Source organism: Indicator indicator, chromosome 30, assembly GCF_027791375.1.
Source record: "Indicator indicator isolate 239-I01 chromosome 30, UM_Iind_1.1, whole genome shotgun sequence".
Lineage (NCBI taxonomy): Eukaryota > Metazoa > Chordata > Aves > Piciformes > Indicatoridae > Indicator > Indicator indicator.
The window spans coordinates 943,117-961,794 of record NC_072039.1 but is presented as its reverse complement, the minus strand read 5'-3'; the positions used below and the strand labels follow the sequence as shown (position 1 = coordinate 961,794).

The following is an 18,678-nucleotide window of genomic DNA, read 5'->3' as shown; positions in this document are numbered from 1 at the left end:
AGAGGTCTTCTCCAACCCAAACAATTCTCTGAGTCTATGTCTGGAGCTATCCCACTTCTTTAAAGCCATCCCAGTGGTGGGAAAGACTTAATTTCAAGAGACACTTTGAGCAGGGCTTATAGCTACCTCCATGTTTGCTTCCTGTGGGCTTTGGGAGAACTTCATTAGAGCAATCAAGCCCCAAAGAGTTAATTGCTACTAAGCCAAGTGGTGAATGACCTGGTGGGATCTCAGTCTCTCATCAGCCCCAGGTAAAATGTGGTTTTCTGGCTGTCAGTCCTCTAAATATTGAGCATTTAGTTGTGGCCTGAAAGCTTGAAATAGCATCAGGGATTTTTTTCCTTTCTCATTCTTGTTTCCTTTTGGAGAGGGAGGGGGAGTCTGAGACAGAAAGGCTGAAAGATGAAGGTTTTAAACATAAAGAGATTGTTTGGGGATGGAGCTTTCCCCTTGTGTGTGCTCTCCATTAAAGACTACATTTTTGTCCAGTAAATTGGACCCACGCCTGCCTGCCTTCACAAAAAAAAACCCAACCCAGAGAAGCTAGTGAGCTCTGCTGCTTCATGGCTTTGAGTCTCTGATACTTTTGAAATGAAGCCTAAAGATCCTACAAAGAGCCTAATGCTGCCTAATGGAAAGAATAATGCAAGCGAGAACCCATTTGAAATGACAGCTGTGAGCCTTGCCAGGCTTCCCTGTGCTGATCAAAGCTGCTGCTAACGCTGTTTGAAAAGAGGAGATCAGTTTCCCCCTCTCCTTTTCCCATTCAACCTGATGATGATGTGGTATTACAGCTTTGGCACCTTTTTTTTCCTGAGAGATCAAGTGAAGCTCCTCAGGGGCTGGTGTGCGGCACAGCGCTGGGAGCACCATCGGCACAAGAGGCAAAGCCTTTGGGGGGATGAGGCTGCAGAGCTCCATCCCCCCTGTGTGCAGGGCCCCCCACATCACCCCACACTGAGCTGAGGTGACTGGTGAGGCTGAGACATGGTGATCTGGTGAGGCTGAGCTGGGGTGACCTGGTGAGGCTGAGACATGGTGACGTGGTGAGGCTGAGCTGGGGTGACCTGGTGAGGCTGAGACATGGTGACCTGGTGAGGCTTCTATTTCATTCCTCATCCATGTCCCATAATGTGGGAGATTTGCTGAAGTCCTGTGCTGGAGTCAGGTGATGATTTGAGCATCTCAGCTTCTGGTTTTATTCCTCCAGTAAATCCCTGTGCTTGCTGCTGAAGTCTGAACACAGGACCTGCTGTGCCCCAAGTGCTTCAGCTGCTAGAAGCAGAGAAAAGTCTCAGTGTGACACTTTTGGATGTCAGAACTAATTTCCTGATCTTTGTGATTTGTTTTTGGTTCTGTTCCTGTTGTCTGGCTGTTTGCAGAGGGCAGAGTCCTGTGTCCTTTGGGGACACAAGGTGCTCAGGGTCTCCAAGTGCTGACAGAGCAGAGCAGGTCTAAGGGAGTCTGTGGTTCCCCCGAGATTAACCAGGGATGCATGCAAGGGAGGAGAGGGCTGTGAAATGGGTCTTGTGCTTCTCACTCACTCCTCATTGCTCAGGCTGGGGTAAAGGAGAATTTGGTGAGTTGAGAAGGGAATGATCCCAGCAGAGAAGGAGATGGAGTGGGACAAAGACCTGTGCAGGGGGCATGCCCTTTGCTGGGAGCCTTTGAGCCTCTCCAGTCCCCATAAGGCCTCTCCCTGCTCAGCAGTGCAGCTCTTGCCAGATTTGTTCACAAAGCCCCTGGAAGCTCCACTAAATCCTGGGCTCTCTGAGTTCTCTGCTCGGTGATGCCAAGTGAGAGGCAGCAGGGTGGACATTGCCTGCCCAAATCCAGCCCTGGGCACGTGCCAGCCCTCCATCCCCCCTGCTCCCAAACTTCTTTGTGCCTTGGAGAAGGCAGCTGCCTGCAGCCAGCCACTGCCTGAGTCTGTGACCGTAGGGCAGGGGATTTGAAACCAGAGGTGTCCACCTCCTCTGGTAGGAGGCTGGGGCTGTGCTTAAAGTGAAACTATTGATGCAGAAAGCAGAGTAATGTGTCTGTGAAAAATTGAACTCCAAGCACTGGCTTGAGCTCCTTAGGAGCAATAAGAGAGCATGAAATTGCTGTGAATCCTCAGGGCTTTCCTGGCCAGTGTGGGAGCCCTTTGCAAAACATTTAGAGTAAAATCCCTTCTAATTGCAGTGCCTGAAGTGGGCTCTTTGCTCCTCTGGAACAGCTTTGCTGTCTGGCTTTCTCCAGGCAGCTGCCAGCAGCAGGTACACGAGGAGGGACAGGCAGCATTTCAGCGGGGATCAGAGCTCCTCAGACACCAGGAAGGAATTTGCTCTCTCTCTCCACCTCTTTTGATTTTCCAGATGACTTCAGAGGGCTGGAAGGGAGCTGGGCTGGCTCTGGGCTGCACTCCCTGCCTGTCCCGTGGTAGGATCCAGAGCACACAGCAGCCAGTGCTCCCCTTGAGGTGCTGCAGAGAGCTGCTGATGCCCCACAGCCCTGTGTGGCCCCCCACACCCAGCACTCCTGCATCCCCAAAGCCACTGCTGTGCCTCCTGCTGTGTTCCCAGGCATTGCCAAGGGGAACCAGTGGTGCTGCCATGTCACACACTGGGCTTGGCTGCCCAGTGCTTCTCCTTGCCCTGTGCTCCAGCCCTCAGAGGTGTCCCCAGTGCCCTGTGCCAGGGATGTGATGGATCACATCTGCCTCTGCTGCTGCTTGGGGATAAGCACCCAGGAAGATGATGCTAGGGCTCAGTGGCTGCATTTTGCCATTTCACACCCTACTGACAGGGGAGGTGGAAGCCTCTCCAGAGCATCACTGTGGTCTGGGGGACCAGCAAGAAGCTCTGTGAACAAGCAAGTTCCTTCTGGAAGCCAGCAGCAGCACCTGTGAATGCTTTCCTCTACCCTGAGGAGCCGCAGATAGCTCAGCTCTACGACTTTAATGACAGGATGTGGCAGCAGAGGCAGAAGGGTGGTGGAGGCTGGAGTGTCTTGCAGTACACAAAGCAGGTTCAGTATTAATTGTCCTGTCACTGCAGGGCTGCTTTTTGAAGCCTTCACTGGTGTACAAGTTTGTAAACAATGGGAGGGAACAAGGCAGTGTGACCAAAGTGTGAGAGGGTTGGAAGGAGGGGAATTAGAGAGATTAGTGGTGAGAGCTTGAGAGCAGAGCCTGCGAGGGAGCCCACCTGCACCCTTGGCAGTCTGCAGATGTCTTTCTCAAGTCATTTCACTTCTTTGTGCCTCGTTTTGTTCCATCTGTGACGCAGGGCCAGCACCAGCTGAGAGCAGAATTTGGGTCAGTGATGGGGCATCGCCTGGCATTAACATGCCCAGCGGCATGGGGACCAGGGACATTTGCTCTCAGCTGAGCAAACAGATGGATGCAGTGCCTGGCAAATGTCAGTTCAGCCTGGGGCATCGATTCCTTTCAGAGCGTTGGATTGATTTAGGGATCCTCCAGTGATGGAGCCAGCCTATGAGCCTGTCTTGGCAAGCAGGTTTGTGCCAGCTGTGCCAACAAGTCCCTGCAGCCAGGACAGCGCCGCCCTGCCCAGGCACAGTGCGAGCAGCAGACCAGGCCTGAGCTGCTTGGAGTGCCATGGTGAGGCAGCAGCTTTTGTCTCAGGGCTGGGATAAAAGCTTGCTTTGCAGGGTGGAGGGATTAATTTTCACACATCTGTCCCTTGGCATGCAGTGGCTGAGCCTTTGTTCAGGCTCCCTCTGTGGAGTCCCTTCTCCACCCTTGTTATTTCGTCCTCCTTTTTGCATGGCAAAACTTTTTGTCCTGCATTTCAAACAGCTCCTGAGCGTCCCTGGCAGCTGAGCAAGAGAAACAAACTTCCCAGCCCTGCTTTCTCTGCTGTTTTCAAGGGATGCTTGGTGATCTGAAAAGTATTTGATTTGTTTTGGCAGAGACGTTTTATTCTGTGGAAAATCCACAGCTCCTCTGATCCCTAATGGATGGTTTAGGGAGCCCCTGGAGCCTCCAAATGAGAGGTTTGCTGGTGGCCAGCTGGTGCCATACGAATGTTGAGGGCACTGATTTCAGGACTTGTGCTGTGATGGGTTGGGAGTGGAGGAGGAGAGGCAATGGGGATGGTGCCAGCTCTGCTCCCTCCTAGCCAACAGTGGGAGGGCCTGGGACTTGGTCTGGGCATGGCTGTGCATGAGAACAAAGCCCCAGAGCCTCAGCCCTTGGCACCAGCTGGCCACCAGCAAACCCCAACCAGGGTGGATGGCTCCATCACCAGCAAGAGGGATTTGATCACTGGGGTATTTGATTAGAATATTCCCCTGCCTGGATGTGCTTTCTCCTGCATCTCACTCCACAGAGATGGTAGCAGTTGATCACCACCCTAAGAGCAAACAGATCCACACGAGCATGAAGGAGCAGGCTTTGCTGTGTGCTCTGCAGGGGCTCTGCAGCCTGGGGCGGCTCTGCATGTATTTACCAATACTATTTTCTTCTCCCCCCACAGCCCTATTACCATATTTAAATGCAAGTATGTCTTTTTTTAATTGATGTTTTAGTAGCTTCGAGTCACTCTAGCCTAGCTGTTCTCTGCTCCTTTCCCCCTGGCAGCTGAGCCATAGCTGAGGTGGTAGCACTAGAGGTAGTGAGTGGGGCTTGTAGTCTGCTGATGTCTCTGGATCTGGTTCCTCTGCCTTGCTCTTCTCTTCTGCTGTTGCCTCAGTTGTTGTTCTGTGGTTCTTCAGCATTGCAAAGCAGCTGTGATCAAAGCCCTGGAGCCTGCTCAAGGAGCAGGTCCCATAGTTGTGCCTAACCCTGGGGTTGCCTTGCCGAGCACCAGGAGCAGTCAGAGCTCCCTGGAGACCTCCCAAGGGGTTTGTTGAATTTGCAGCAAAGGGGTTTGGGGTTCCTGTTGATCACCTGGATCCTGCCATCACACTCTTAAAATCCACAGACTTAAAGTCAGAGCCTGTGGCAGATCTTGTGAATGTTAATTAAGTAAAGAACTAAGTCTGCACTCTTGCTAGCAGCATTTCATTCATCTGGAAGGGCTGGGTCACCCTGTAGCAGGTCTTAGAGCTTCCTTGATCTGCAGCTGGTTTGCTTTCAAGAGCTTTTTCTCTTTCTTTCTGTTTTTTTCTTCAATGACATCCCAGTGAATGTTTTCTGCTTGATCCCAGCAAATCTGTGATCTCGACACGAGGACCTCCTCATATTTCCCACTGCTGCTCTGTCTGTAGACCAGCACGTTATTGTCACTTGCAAATAAGCAAAGAAGAGAATTCCCTCCTTGTTTTGTGAGGCGGCCTGGCCCTGGCCGTTGGAGGGGACGGAGATGCAAGCTGTGCGCTGCAGGCTCTGCCCGCCCCGGCGCCTGGGCGGCACCGCTGCCACCTCTCCCTTCTGCCAAGGGGATTTGGGTCACCTTTGTGCTGGCAGAGACCACCGGTGGTGGGCACCTGGCGAGGGCTTGGCTGCGTCTGAAACCGGTGCCTGTTGAAGGCACGGAGAGCCAGGACGGTGACTTGTGGCAGCTCCGTGCCCCCGGGGCCGCAGGGACTCACCGTGCCCCTGGCTGCTTTCTTCACCCTTCTCCTTTTCTCCACGGCCAGGTTTCCCGGCAGCGGCTTATGGACCAGTAGCAGCGGCAGCTGTGGCGGCAGCAAGAGGATCAGGTAGGGGGGCCCGTGGAAGAGCAAACCCTCAGAGTGCAGGGTCAGGTAAAAGCTCTGTCGGTATTCTGTATGGCTGCAGCTCTCCATTATTTCTCTGATTTTCCTCACACTTATCCTGGGGACCTGAAAAACAAAACTATCAAAAAAAAAAGAGAGGGAGAAAAATGGTATAAAAAGAACCCTAAATAATCCCAAACTACAAGCAGAGGCCACAGGGCCTGGAGCACCTTGCAGGAGATTGGCATAAGAACTGCCAGAGCCAGGGTAGCGATTCTGATTTGTTTCTTTATTTGTTACTTTCTTGTGTTGGTTTCTTTGTTTCTTTGGTTTCAGTTCAGAGTTCTAAAGGACATCCCAAAGGAATTAATTTGTGCTTTTGGACAAAAGCTTTCTCTTCTCAGGGAAAGCTGGTGTGGGGTTGAGGTGGCGGCGGCAGCCCTGGGTGCTCTGCGCCATGCCCGGAGCCGCTCTCGCCTCCTCTGCCATGCCCAGCACCAGGGTTGGCCTTCATGGGATCCTTCTGTGGCCAGGGGACATGGCCCCATGGGAACAGTGTCCTCTTCCCACAGGGGCACCAAGGCATGGCAGGCAGTTAGCTGTCTCCAAACCCCAGCCTGCTTTCCTGGGAAATGTCAAAGCTTTTCTTCTGTCCTTCTGAAAGCTTTGATGTTTTTTTCCCCTTAAGGGAAATAAATAAATAAATAAATAAATAAATACACAAACTGTTGGTTGCCCATGGCCAGCACTGCCTCAGGTCTGAAGTTCAGCTCATCAGGTGAACCAGGGCTTTGCTCAGGCCAGTCAGTGTTCAGCACTGCCATCAGGGAGCTGTGGCTGGGCAGCCCCTGCCACCGCCTTGGACCAGTCGAGCCAGGACAGAGCTGCTACCAGCCCTGTGCCCTCCAGCATGGCATCACACCAGCTCGCTGGCAGCACTGGAGCAGAGGCCATAACGGTGGCAGCAGCCTCCCAGCTCACTCATGGCACAGTCCTGAAGTGGGGGTTTCTCAGTGGCTTTTCTGGCAGTGCCTGGTGGGTTACCCAGGCTGGGCATGAAGAGTCCTGATCAAACCACTGCCTGAGGGGGCAGCAGCAGGGCATGGGCCCAGGTGTGTGGTGAGTGCGAGCCTGATGCCATGGAGGCCAAAGAAAGACACCAGGAGAACTCCGTTCCATGCAAACTGGCACTGCTTGCAGGCTACAAAGGATTCTCTGTACCAGTTTCATCTTGTGGCATGTAGAGAGAGCCTAAGGGGTGACTTGCCAGACTGGTTGTGGGGATTCCCCATCTCCCAGCTTCTCCAACTGCCCCTTCCTGGAGGGGGATAAAAAATGAACCCTAAGAGAAACAAAACAAAAACAACCAAAAAAGGAAAAAAGAAAAAGGCAAAAGGTTGCTTTTTGCAATATGATTTCAGGTAAACAGACCTCATTGTTTGTGCCTCTTCCTCATGTTTTGCCCTTCAGGTTTTGTTTTACGTGCAAACAGACCTGGTGAGTTGCCCCTTAGCAAGGCACAGAGGGTTTGGCTGGATTTTAACTTTGCTTCCCTGATTATTTTTTTTTTTATTATTTTTGTTGTTTGTTTGTTTGTTTTTAATTGGAGTGCTTTTGGTGCCCATTACAACTGAACTGAGCATTGATCAATTCTGTGCCTGAAAAATCATTTGTCTTTAATTTGAGTGCTTTTTATTTGTTTTTTCCTTTCATTGGGTTTTCCTGGTTTGGTTTGGTTTGGGTTTTGGTTTCTTTTTTGTTTTGGTTTGTTTGGCTTTTTTTGGTTTTTTTTTTTTTTATTTGAACTTGCAATACGAAACTAAATCTAACTCGAAATTAACAGCACCCTTTCTGGCAAGTTTAAAGAGCAGTATGGTGTTTGGAAATGTCTTTCAAAATTGCCTCTGTGTGCACAAAACTGGCAAAACCCCCAAAACAAAACTGGCCCTACCCCCCCAACACCCCAACCCCCATCCCCAGGAGCTCAAGGAGGAAGATGAGTATGTTACTGCTGCCCCTGGCAGCCAGCCCTGCTCTGGGAGCAGCAGTGAGTTCTGTAGAGTCATTTCCATCCAAAGCCAGGGTTTGGAAGGGACATCCTGGGTTTGCCACTTCCATCAGCTATGGTAGTGAATTGTACTCAGGAGCAGTAAGGTCTGACCCATCCTGCACTGCAGTGTGTGGGCCCTGTTCATTGCAAGAAAAGTGGCTGGGGGTTTGGGTTGGGTTTTGGGTTTTTTTCCTTCTTTTTAGTTGTTTTTTGTGGTTTCTGTTTTCTTTTTTTTCCTTTGCAATTTGCACAGCCCTCCTTCCTGTGTGCCTAATCCAAAAGCACAGAGTACAGCACAGTTGGCCCTTACTGGTCCCATTCTGCCAGTTAATGGAAAAAAAGCTGGAAAACACCCAAGGAGGTGCATCCCAGCACTACTCCACTTGCTGTGGAGTGCTTTGCCCAGAGGCTGCCAGAAACATCCCCCTCACTGCTGTCACTTCTCCAGTGCTCCAGCCCCACCAACTCACTCCCAATTGACCTCTGCTCTCCAGCCCCATGCTGCTGGCTCTTCCCCACCTTTCTGGCCCCACTGCCAGCATGGTGGCTCTGTGGCACCGGAGCTCAGCCTGGGTGCCAGTACCAACTGGTGGGGCTGAGTGTCTGTGGAGAGCATCCACTTTCAGGCATGCATCTTGGGCTTCTAGGCCCTTTTGTGCCAACCCCTTGGGCTGTGGTATGTGGGCACAGATTACCTCAGTTTCTCCATGGGGTGAATGTCCTCCTCTTAGTCAATCTGCATGTTTGTGGGCCAGCAAAAGGGGCCCTCCCCAGCTCAGCACCCAGTCCTGCTTCTGTGCTGCCTCCTCTTCCCTGCCCTCGCCCCTTCTTTTTCTGTTGCCGTGTGTGAGGACACAGTCACCATTTGACCTTGCTAGATGAACAAGTTCTGTCTGTCACAGCAGCTCTCTCCTACAACCGGCAGAAAGGGACATTTCCCCCTCGTGCTCAGTGCCTCTCATAAATCCACGTCCAGCTCGGCCGCTGCGGTGCCGGCAGGGTGAGCTGTGATGCTTCTCTTCATAGCTCAGGTGCCCAGTAACAGCCCAGTGAGAGGACACCAGCTGAGGTTCCTCCAGCAGGCAGAGAGGGGTTTGGCCATGTCCCGTCACAGCAGGTGGGACAGTGCTGCTGAATCCCTCAGCTGGTTTTGAGAACCTCACCCATTCTTGTATTTTTTTTTAATGAACTGGGACCCGAGCCACAGCAAACGAGCAAGCTGTGAGCAGTCTGGAAGCTGCAGGCTCCTCCTAGACAACTTCACTATCAGTGTCACCTTTCTTTTGAACTCACCTGACATGTTTTCTGTGCACATTTTTGTCGTGTGAATGCTTTTTTTGAAGCACAACCATGTGGGGCGGGGGGGGCGGGGAGGGATATCACATTATCTTGCATTTGACATGGGAGGGATCCATCAGGCAGGAGAGCAAGGCAAGGAAGATTGGCCAGGAGAGGGTTTTCATTCCTTCCATCTTGGTTCACTGCCAAGTCCAAGGTTTTTCCAGCTCCCAACCTGCTGCCAACAACTGTTCCCCCCTGAGGTGGCAAAACCCCTGAGGCCACCTGCAGCCCTTCCTCATTTCCACTTTGGGCACTGGGAGGAGCCCTGTGCCCGTCCCAGGAGGGCAGCGCAGGCTGCCAGGGACACACCGCCCACCGCCATGGCAGGGCAGGGCAGTGGCACAGCTCAGTGCCATGAGCTGCTCCCCACCACCACTCCCAACGCCCCGAGCCCCCTGGCACGTCCGGATTTTGGGCGCCAGTCCCGGCTTGCCAGTGCTGCCTGCGCCCCGACAACCCCTTACTGGACTTTACACTTGCCAGCTATAACGAATCTCATAACATGAGCTACTGACCTTGATGGTGAGTGTGAGCAGTTATGTTTTGTTGTTTTCTCTCTTGCTTGGTTGGGGCTGCTGTGAGAGAGGGTGTCTCTGAGGCATACTTTCCGGCCTCTCTTACACTCGGACGTGCACACCTCCTCTCAAACACTCTTCTGAGCGCTCTCAGCGGGAAGGTTTGTCCACACCTATTAATCCTCTCTCAGTGTCCAGCTTCTTGTTAGTAGCAGCTGGTTGCATGTTTTTTGCTTGTTCGGATGAAACGGTTCAAGAAACGACTCATACCAACTCTTTGAGAAATGTCTCTATATTTTTTTGTACACTTTCTTTCTTTTGATTTTTTTAATTTTTTTTAATTATTATTTTCCCCTTACTTAAAAAACAACAACAACAACAAAAAAAACCCTGAAACACCTGTCGTCCCGTTAAAACATTTCACATCTCCCCTTGCCTGTTCTTAGAGTGTATGTATCTGTGGGACTGAACTAAATGCATGCACTGTAGTAGTCGTCCTGGTAGCAGTAGATGTAGTTGTAGAACATGCATTGTCGAGTTGATATTACAGGCATCATCAACGTGACCTAGCGTGGCAGTTCCAAAGCATAGCCTTGGTCCGATTGAAGGCGTAGGGCTGTCAGTGCAGCAGAGAGCTGCTGGCTGATGGCTTGGATCCATAGTTAAATCCCACTCTCTGGAAGTTCAAATTGAAGCTGGCTGTAGGCAGCCTACACCCTCTGCCCAAGAACCCGCACGTGCTCTTACCTCCGTGGGAAATTTGCCCACCTTGCTTTTTCGATCGCAAATTAAATCCCCTAGGAATCAAACTGCTGACTGTAAAGATATTCCCTTGATTTTTATTTGGTATTCAAAAGAACTCAAGAGATCTTTAAAATCATTTTACAATCATGGTTTCTTCATCAGCCTATTACCTGTCCATACTAGCCCATAGAATCATTCGTTGGTGGTCGTAGACCAGAGGTGCCCAACGCCAATCACTCCATCTGGGCACCTGACTAACACTGTGTGGAGCAGCTTCCTACAGACCGTCCTGAGACACCGAGCAGCTGGGGTTAGGTCATAACCCTCAAATCTTGGTGTGCAGCAGGGTGTGTGAGCTAGCAGTGGGTTGTACTCATTGCCATGTCACCTAGCATGAGGGAACTTTGGAAATGGAGGTGAAACTGTTCAGAAATACCAGCATCAGAGGTTGGGGGCAAGGTCAGCATCACTGCCACTGAGCCAGCAAGGGTCTGGGCTGCTTGTGCTCAGGTTTCCTTGCTAAGCTTCTACAATTCTTCTCCAGGCGAAGCTGCAGTCAGTGAATTGTAGTGACAGGACAAGGGGCAATGGTTTGAAACTGGAGCAAGGGAAGGTTTAGGTTAGACATCAGGAGGAAGTTCTGCACAGTGAGGGTGGGGAGACACTGGGACAGGTTGCCCAGGGAGATGGTTGATGCCCCATCCCTGAAGACATTCAAGATCAGACTGGACATGGCTCTGGGCAGCCTGCTCAAGTTGGAGGTGTCCCTGCTGAGGGCAGCAGGTTGGCCATGATGGCCTTTGAGGGTCCCTTCCAACCTGATGCAATCTGCGAAGCTGTGGATTTTACAGAGGGTGGCTGAGGTCCCAAATTAGGCTTTTGTTCATTTATTTATTTTGCTGTGTGTCACAAAAGGTCCTGCTGGGTGTAGCAAAGCTTCTGTCTGGCATGGTCACACCTTCCCTCCTGCCCCAGTCCCCAGATGTCCCCATACTGCAGATGTGCTGAGCTGGAGCAACAGCCAAGGCAAGCCTGCAGTGCCCTTGTTCCAGCGAGCGCCTGCAAGGGAAATAAGACCCCCAGAATGGGCTTTCCAAAGGTAATTAAGGATTTGTGTCTGCTCCTTACCTCTGACAGAACACGAAGTAAATCAACCCAACAGCCACATGCAGGGCACTGCCACCATGCCAGCCTGAACAAGGCAGTGGGAGCCACCCTGGCTGCTTCCCTCACTGCTGGAACACTCCTGCAGCAAAGAGGGGAATCATTTTCCCTTTGGATCTGAATCTGCCAGGGAGATGGGGGGACACTGTGTAAGGCACCAGGAGGATGATGAAGGGAGGAGGGTATCTAAAAGTCAGCAGAGCGACAAATTGTGTGGGGTTGAGGAGGCCTTGTCTTACACTTAGAGAAGGTGCTCTAAAAAGTGAAACTTGTCATTAGGCACCCAGAGAGTTAGCAAATTGAGGCCATAAAAAGTGGGACAAGGGTTGGGCTGCATGTGTGGAGGGAGAGAAGCTGCCCTGAGCTGTGGTAAAGGAGGAAGGCTGCAGAGAGCCCAGCGATGAAGCAATCTGGGGTTTCTACTGCCCCTTGAGATGACTCCCCGGTGGCACAGCAGCTCTGATGGAACTGCTCTCTCTCTTTTGTTCCACTCTATAATAAAAAGTCCATAAAGTTTAATCTCAGCTACGTAATCTCAAAGACAGAACCTAACAAGTGGACCACTTGGGAGCAGCAAGCAGGCTGAAATTTCTCACTCAGCTGGAGGCGCCGGTAATTGTGTGGCAGAGGCTGGCAGCGATGCAGCGCGAAATTAACAGCTGCAGCAGCCTTTATCTTCTGCTTATCTTCATGGCAGAGACTGGTGGGGGAGGCCCAGCAGGCAGGGTGAGGCAGAGGGTCCCTGCACCATGGGGGGCTGTGGTGAGAGGTGGCCACAAGGACAGGTGTCATGTGTTAAACAGAAATACCAGAGACCGGGCTCTGCACGGAGCACTGAGTAGTGGAAACAGCTCAGGTTAGTGTGGTGTGGCTCCAGGGGAGGCTGGCGGGGTTGGGTGGTGTGGTTCCAGAGGAGGCTGGGGGGGTTGGGTGGTGTGGCTTCAGGGGAGGCTAGGAGGGGTTGGGTGGTGTGGTTCCAGAGGAGACTGGTGGCGGGGGTTGGCCTCATTTCTGGCAAAAACTTTCTCTGTTTTGAGCACTACAGTTCCTTGTATCATAGAATCAGAGAATGACAGGTTGGAAGAAACACAAGGACCTTCTGCTCCAACTTTTCTAGGTGATGGTGTGGTTGAGATGAGCTGGCACAGCAGCCTGGCAAGCTGAGCCTTCAAACTGCCCAGTGCAGGGGACTCCACTGCTGCCCTTGGGAGATGATTCCCATGTCTGGCTGTGCTCATGGGGAAACATTTTCTTCTGGAGTCCAATGGGAATCTCCCCTGTAGTAACTTGTCCCCATCACCCCTTGGCTTTTCTATGGGAGTCTCCATCTTCGTGGCAGCTACTTTTTCTGTAGTGGTCCATGCAGTAAGATCTCCCCTAAGCCTTCTCTTCCCCAGACTGCATAACCTCAGTGCTCTCAGCCTCTCCTCACAGGGCAGCTCTTCCACTCCTCTGATCTTTTCTGACTATTACCCCAAATTAAAAAAAATCATAAATAAAAGGAGAGTAACTTCTGCTTTAATCCAGAAGTGCCATGCTAGTCCAGGGTGCAAATGAGAAAATCATTTTGGTTGGAAAAGACCTTTAAGCGCATTGAGTCCAATCATTAACCAGGATGGAGCTGTCAGTTCCCCACCTTGTTCATCCATTAATGCAGACCCCTCTCCAGAAGCAGGCTACACAGTGGGTTTTTTTGGTCTTATTTTACTACAGGAACCTGCTTGTTGGATTTTTTTTTTTTATCTGGGAGGGACTGAGCTTCCTGCAGCACTGAGTAGTGAATTGAGCAGATCTGAACCCATTTGGTGCTGCTGCTGTTAGGGCTTGACCACAACGTTTTGCAGGGCTCTTGGCTGAAGTCCACTGTGGTTAAAACACATCAGCTGTAATCAATAATTTTGTAATAGAAAATCCTCTGCACTTGATAAATCATCTCCAGTGCAATTAGTGACCACCTCTGAAGTGCAGACTTAAGTGCAGGGGAAGTTAATCCTTAACGAATTTAGCAGCCAACTTTTAATGCTCTTTGCAATCAGCAGAGTCGTTGTCAATGGGCAGAGCCTGGGAGCTGGGCCTGGCTCTGCTCCTGACAGTGCAGCTGCTGCTGCTTCTGTTGCTGCTGCTGCTTCTGTTGCTGCTGCTGCTACAAGGACCAGCATGCTGGGACACAGGAGCTCACCAGGCAGCCCTGCTCCATCAGCCCCACAAAGCCCTTACAAAGAACGTGGAGAGGCTGGAGCAGCTCCAGAGAAGGGTAACAAAGCTGGGGAAGGGGCTGGGGAGGATCAACTGAGGGACCTGGAGGCTGAGAGGAGACCTCATTGCTCTCTACAGCTCCCTGAAAGGAGGTTGGAGCCAGGTGAGTGTTTGTCTCTTCTTCCTAGTCTCACGTGATAGAAGGAGAAGAAATGGCCTGGAATTGTGCCAGGGCAGGGTTAGGTTGGAGATGAGGAAAATTTCTTTGCTGGCAGAATGGTCAGGGATTGGCACAGGCTGCCCAGGGAGGTGGTGGAGTCCCCATCCTGGAGGTGTTCAAGAAATGTGTGGCCATGGTTTGGTGGCTGTGGTGGTGTTGGGTTGCTGGTTGGACTGGATGATCTTAGAGGCCTTTTCCAACTGAAACAATTTGTATGAAAGCCATGAAACAGCCAATTATTGGTGTTTGATTTCCTTTCTCCCAGTGGCAGCACAGGGCCGGAGCTCTTGGCCGTTGTAATTAGACTTTGTTCTGCACACGCTGCAGACAAGGCATGGTGAGGTTTGAAATGGGGCTTCAGCAGGAGCTCTCCAGGGCAGTGAGATACTTGAGCACTTCTCATGCATTTTAATCGCCAACGGTGTTCAGCCCTCACTGAGCTGAGGGACAGCTCAGGCTGGCAGCGCTCGCATGCTGTTACCCATTAGTGGAACAGGCACTAAATGGGACACCTTTTACTGAGGTACTAACTGTTGTGAGTATTTTCATGCTGATTCTCTCCCCCAAAAAGCTTTAAAAGTAAATACATAATTACAGTTACTTCTCTCTCTCTCTCCTTTCTGAAATAGAAAACTGAAAGAGCAGCAGTGGAGTTTTTCCTTGCAGCAGATGTTAGCCTGCATCTGGCTCTGGTGTAGCTTGAGGAGCGTGGTGGGTTATTAGTTGCCAGAGAATGCAGAATTGGTCTGCAGGTATATAGCTGAAGCTATTGAAAACCCATAAACTCTCACAGCTGGCCCTTTTTAAGAGCATTTACTGGTAGTTAAGAGACCAGAGCTTTGTGCCATGAGGACTCTTGGGTGTCTGTGCCCAGCTAAGGGGCTGGGCTACCCTCTTCCAGCAGGGAAACTGGGGTCACAAACTCTCCCCCAGTTACCACTTGAGGGGCAGCAGCTTCTCTTTGTGTTTCCTCCTCGAGGAGCTCAGGTTTTCCTTTTGGAGCAGCCCAAGCCCCATTGCTCTGCCTGGCTCAGATGTAGCCTCAGCTCCTAGCTGGGCAGGTCTGCTCAGACTGCCCATCCCCTCTCTCTGTGCAGGTGCCTGGGGCAGGCTCTCCTTCAGGAGAGGATCAGGGCACAGCAAGCAGCAGGTTTTTCCAGGCTGGATTTCTCTTCTGTTACCTGGATAACTCTCCTGTGCTCCTGGATAACCCCAGTGTGCTCCTGAGCATCCATCCACCCAAGAGGGTCCAGTAGCAGCAGGAATGTGCCCCCCAAGCAATGCCCTCCTGCCAAGGCAGCTTGAAGTACGCAGCCAAACAAAGGGCCATTTTTGGTTTAATCTTGCTCCTGTATTGTCTGTTATTGTACAAAAGGCTTCAATTTCAAATTAGCAGGAGTGATAGCCAGTTAATGTGGTACAGTGGGAGGCCAGAGTCTCTGTTGCTATGGCAATGGAGTTCGGCTCATTTGTTTTGTAGATGAGTAATTACTACGCAATTAGAGTAGGCTAAAAATAAAGGGGCCTTTTGTTCCCTCTTGCTCATTAATATTAATAAACGACCTGTCCAGGCTGAGGTAAACAATTAATGCAGATGTGGTTGCCCCTGGTAAAAGCAGTGAGGGCTTTCGTGGTACCCAGCGCCAGTCGGAAGCGCCGGCGTCGCCTGGCTGGGCTCTTCCTCCCTTTTAAGTAGAGAAATGATTAGAGAGAGCCCTGGGCTTACCCAGTGTGCCCAGCTTTAGCCCTGGTTTGCCAGCTGGCTGGGTGGTAATGAGTGTTAGAGCTGAGTGTGCAGAGCCGGGCAGCAGGCGCGGCAGCAGGGTCAGGTCCTGCAGAACAGTCGGTTGTGTGCCAGGGAAAGGCAGCGGCAGTGCTGCCCTGATGTAGAAATCTCTCCGTTTATCCCCCTGGCCTGGCATTGCCCAAGGGTGAGCACAGGGCTGCACCCTCCCCAGTGAGCAGCACTGGCTGGGCAATGCCCTGGTGCCGGGCCTGCTGTGCTGCAGAGCCAGGGCTTGAGCAAAGAGCTTTCCCCATAACCTGAGCACAGGAAGGTGCTGCTAAAACAGCTCCGGTGCTGCACGTTACAAGTGCTCAGCACCAAAAAAGAGGGGAAGAAAACTATCCCAAGCAGCTGATGTGAAGTCTGTAAAGATGAAAGCACACCGGATTTTAAATTAATGGCAAGAAAAGTTACATTGTTGGAGAGACCTGTTAGGAAGACGACTAATGGGACAGAGTCTGCCTCTCTTCTGTTTGCTTGTCTGGATGCAGCTGGGGAGCATCCTTTGTCAGCAGGAAGGGATAGCAGAGTTCATGGCCAGCCTGGTGGGCATGGGGGGACTGTGGGGTGGTCAACCCCATCCCCAGCATGCTCAGCACCCCTAGAAAATGCCGTCAGTAAGGTGGAACCTCTCAAACGGGCAGCAGAGGCACCTGAGTGCGCCCAGGCTGACCCTTTTCAGTGTGGTGCTGGGGGGGGGGTTGCAGACAACTGGAACCGCATCCCTCCCAAACCGTTTAACTAATGGAGGGAAACGCAGCAGAGCCTTTGTAAGGTCGACATTTGTTTGTTGTTAAGGATCTAATTAGAAACATGAGAGGGAGCTGAATGGCTGCTTGCTCGGCTAATTAGCGACATGCACGAAGCCCACTTTGAACTTCAAGGACACAAAGCTATTAGCGCTTACATCAAAAATGGATTAAACTTCTGTGCTTTTATAATGATTAAAGATGAGCTGCTGGAGAGGAAATCCTTTTGTGAGGCTGTGACAAGAGCTGGCTCCCTGATTGCTGCTTCTCCAAGCGCAGCTTTGTGTGGCCTCGGCCCCGCGCGAGTGACACGGCAGCCTGGGCGCTGTGATGAGGCAATAAATATTGATCGCTCCCAAGGACCTGACAGCCGGCCTGGCAGGGCACCGATTTGTCCTCCTGCCTAACTGCAGGGCTTGGGAAAGCTGGGCTTTGATAGGCTGTGTGATTTTGTGTCTTGTCTTCTGCACATCAGCAGCTTCCAGAGGTGGCTGTGGCTGATGCTTCAGGTCCGGTGCTGAGCAGACGCAGGAGCTGCTGGCATGCCTGTGGCACACACAGGAGGGGCAGGGAGGGGGTTGTAAAGCACTAGCTGAATTCTGAGCTTGGCCAGGCTTGGGGAAAACACCCAGCTCTTGCTCTCTGCTCTTCTAAGGCAGCTTGACAGTTGCTTTTTGTGTCCAAGCTGCCTGCTCAGCATCTCTGCTGGTTCCAGAGTAGAGGTCCCCATGCCACACCGTGCAGAGAGGGCACTGGGGCTGTGTTGTGGTTGCCACAAGATCCCAACCGCCAATATCACCCCGAGGTGTCTAGCTTGGTCCCATCAGGTGTTGAACAGGCTGCCCAGGGAGCTGGTGCAGTCCCCACCCCTGGAGGTGTTCAAGAAACTTGTGACCATGGCACTTGGGGACAAGGTTTAGTGGCTATGGTGGTGCTGGGTTGATGTTGGACTGGATGATCCTGGAGGCCTTTTCCAACCAAAACAATTTTGTGATTCTAACAGCCTGGGCTGCTGCAAGGTGCAGGTCTGAGTGGTGTCAGTGCTGGTCCACAGCCACACGCAGGGGCCGGGTGCTGGCAGCAGTGGGGCCAGGGCTGGCAGAGCTCTCTCGCAAGAGCTCTGCTCACTTCCAGCCGTAATTGCTGAGCCGGGAACCTGCTCACCCCCCACTGCTTTCTGTCGTTATCCTGCCATGTTTTGATGTGTGAAGCTGTTTCCAGAGGGGCCGTGGAGGCAGAACAACCTTTTAAAGTGTGACTGCAGATAGAAAATAACGTACAAATAGTGCCTTGTTACAGCAGATAGCTGCTCTCAGTGTCTCTTGGCCTCATCACCACTTATTTTACTGATGAGCCCGACAGTTGTTTTCTTTTTTTTTTTTTCCTTTTGCCCTGCAGGGCCAATATAGCTGCAGGGGAGAGACAACTGCTGCCACTACCCAGGGCTGCATGGCTGCTCCCCATTAAAGAGCCATGTCAGGGGGGCAGGGAAGGCACAAAGCACCCAGGTTGATTTTCCTGAGTCAGGACTGAGCTGGCTGTCATAAGCAAAATATCTCCAGCTCTGAATAGTTGCAGAGGAGCTCTGTCTGCCACAGGCTTCTTCCAGAGAGCTGTTTGCTTTTCAAGTCAGCCTGGGAAGAGCTGGAGCGAAGTGCTGCGCCTGGCAGCTCCCTGCCGGAGCTGTGCTAAGTGGCACCTCTAATTGTGATGCCAGGGTTATTTGTTTTGCTGGGTTGTCTCTCACTCTCTCTTGCAGCTAGTTGGGGGCTGTTTGTTCATTGTTGCTCTCCAGGATAGCTGTGTGTTTCCAGCTCATTATTTCTGAGACGTTTTGGAGTCAGAGCATTGATCTGAATTGGAGGTGCTGCCTCAGACATGAAACAGCACTGGGTGTAAAAGCTGAGCTACAAGGCAGTGACGCTTGCAGTGGTTCAACCTGACCACAAACAAGCATGTTTGTGCCTGGAGCTGGAGCTGGATGCCTTGATTGGTGTAGGGGGAAAAAAAAGATTGAATTAAAAAGCCTGAATGTGAGCATTTAATTCTGTGTGTGCCTTTGCACTCCTGCAGCCTCGATGGACAAGGGAGAGCCAGGAGCAGCAATGTCTTATTTCAGACTGGCATTAATTTGTGCATCCAATCTGGGGTAAATCACAGCCTGGCTGTTTGTTAGCATCTCTGCAAAGCAAGGTACAAGCTCCCATTGACTTCAGTCCTGAACACAGAGAGCATTAGCTTTGGCCAGGCTGTCTCTAATGTGGGTG

General features: G+C 51.6%; 1 protein-coding gene across 2 annotated transcripts in view; it reads left to right on the top strand.

Annotated features, from left to right (window-relative positions):
- MSI2 (musashi RNA binding protein 2) overlaps nucleotides 1-18,678 on the top strand; it is a 238,913-nt gene that overhangs the window by 211,043 nt on the left and 9,192 nt on the right. For both annotated transcript variants that reach the window (XM_054394139.1, XM_054394138.1), the window contains exon 11: nucleotides 5,587-5,649. In XM_054394139.1, the coding sequence (XP_054250114.1) occupies nucleotides 5,587-5,649 (63 nt within the window). The remainder of the gene's footprint in view (nucleotides 1-5,586; nucleotides 5,650-18,678) is intronic.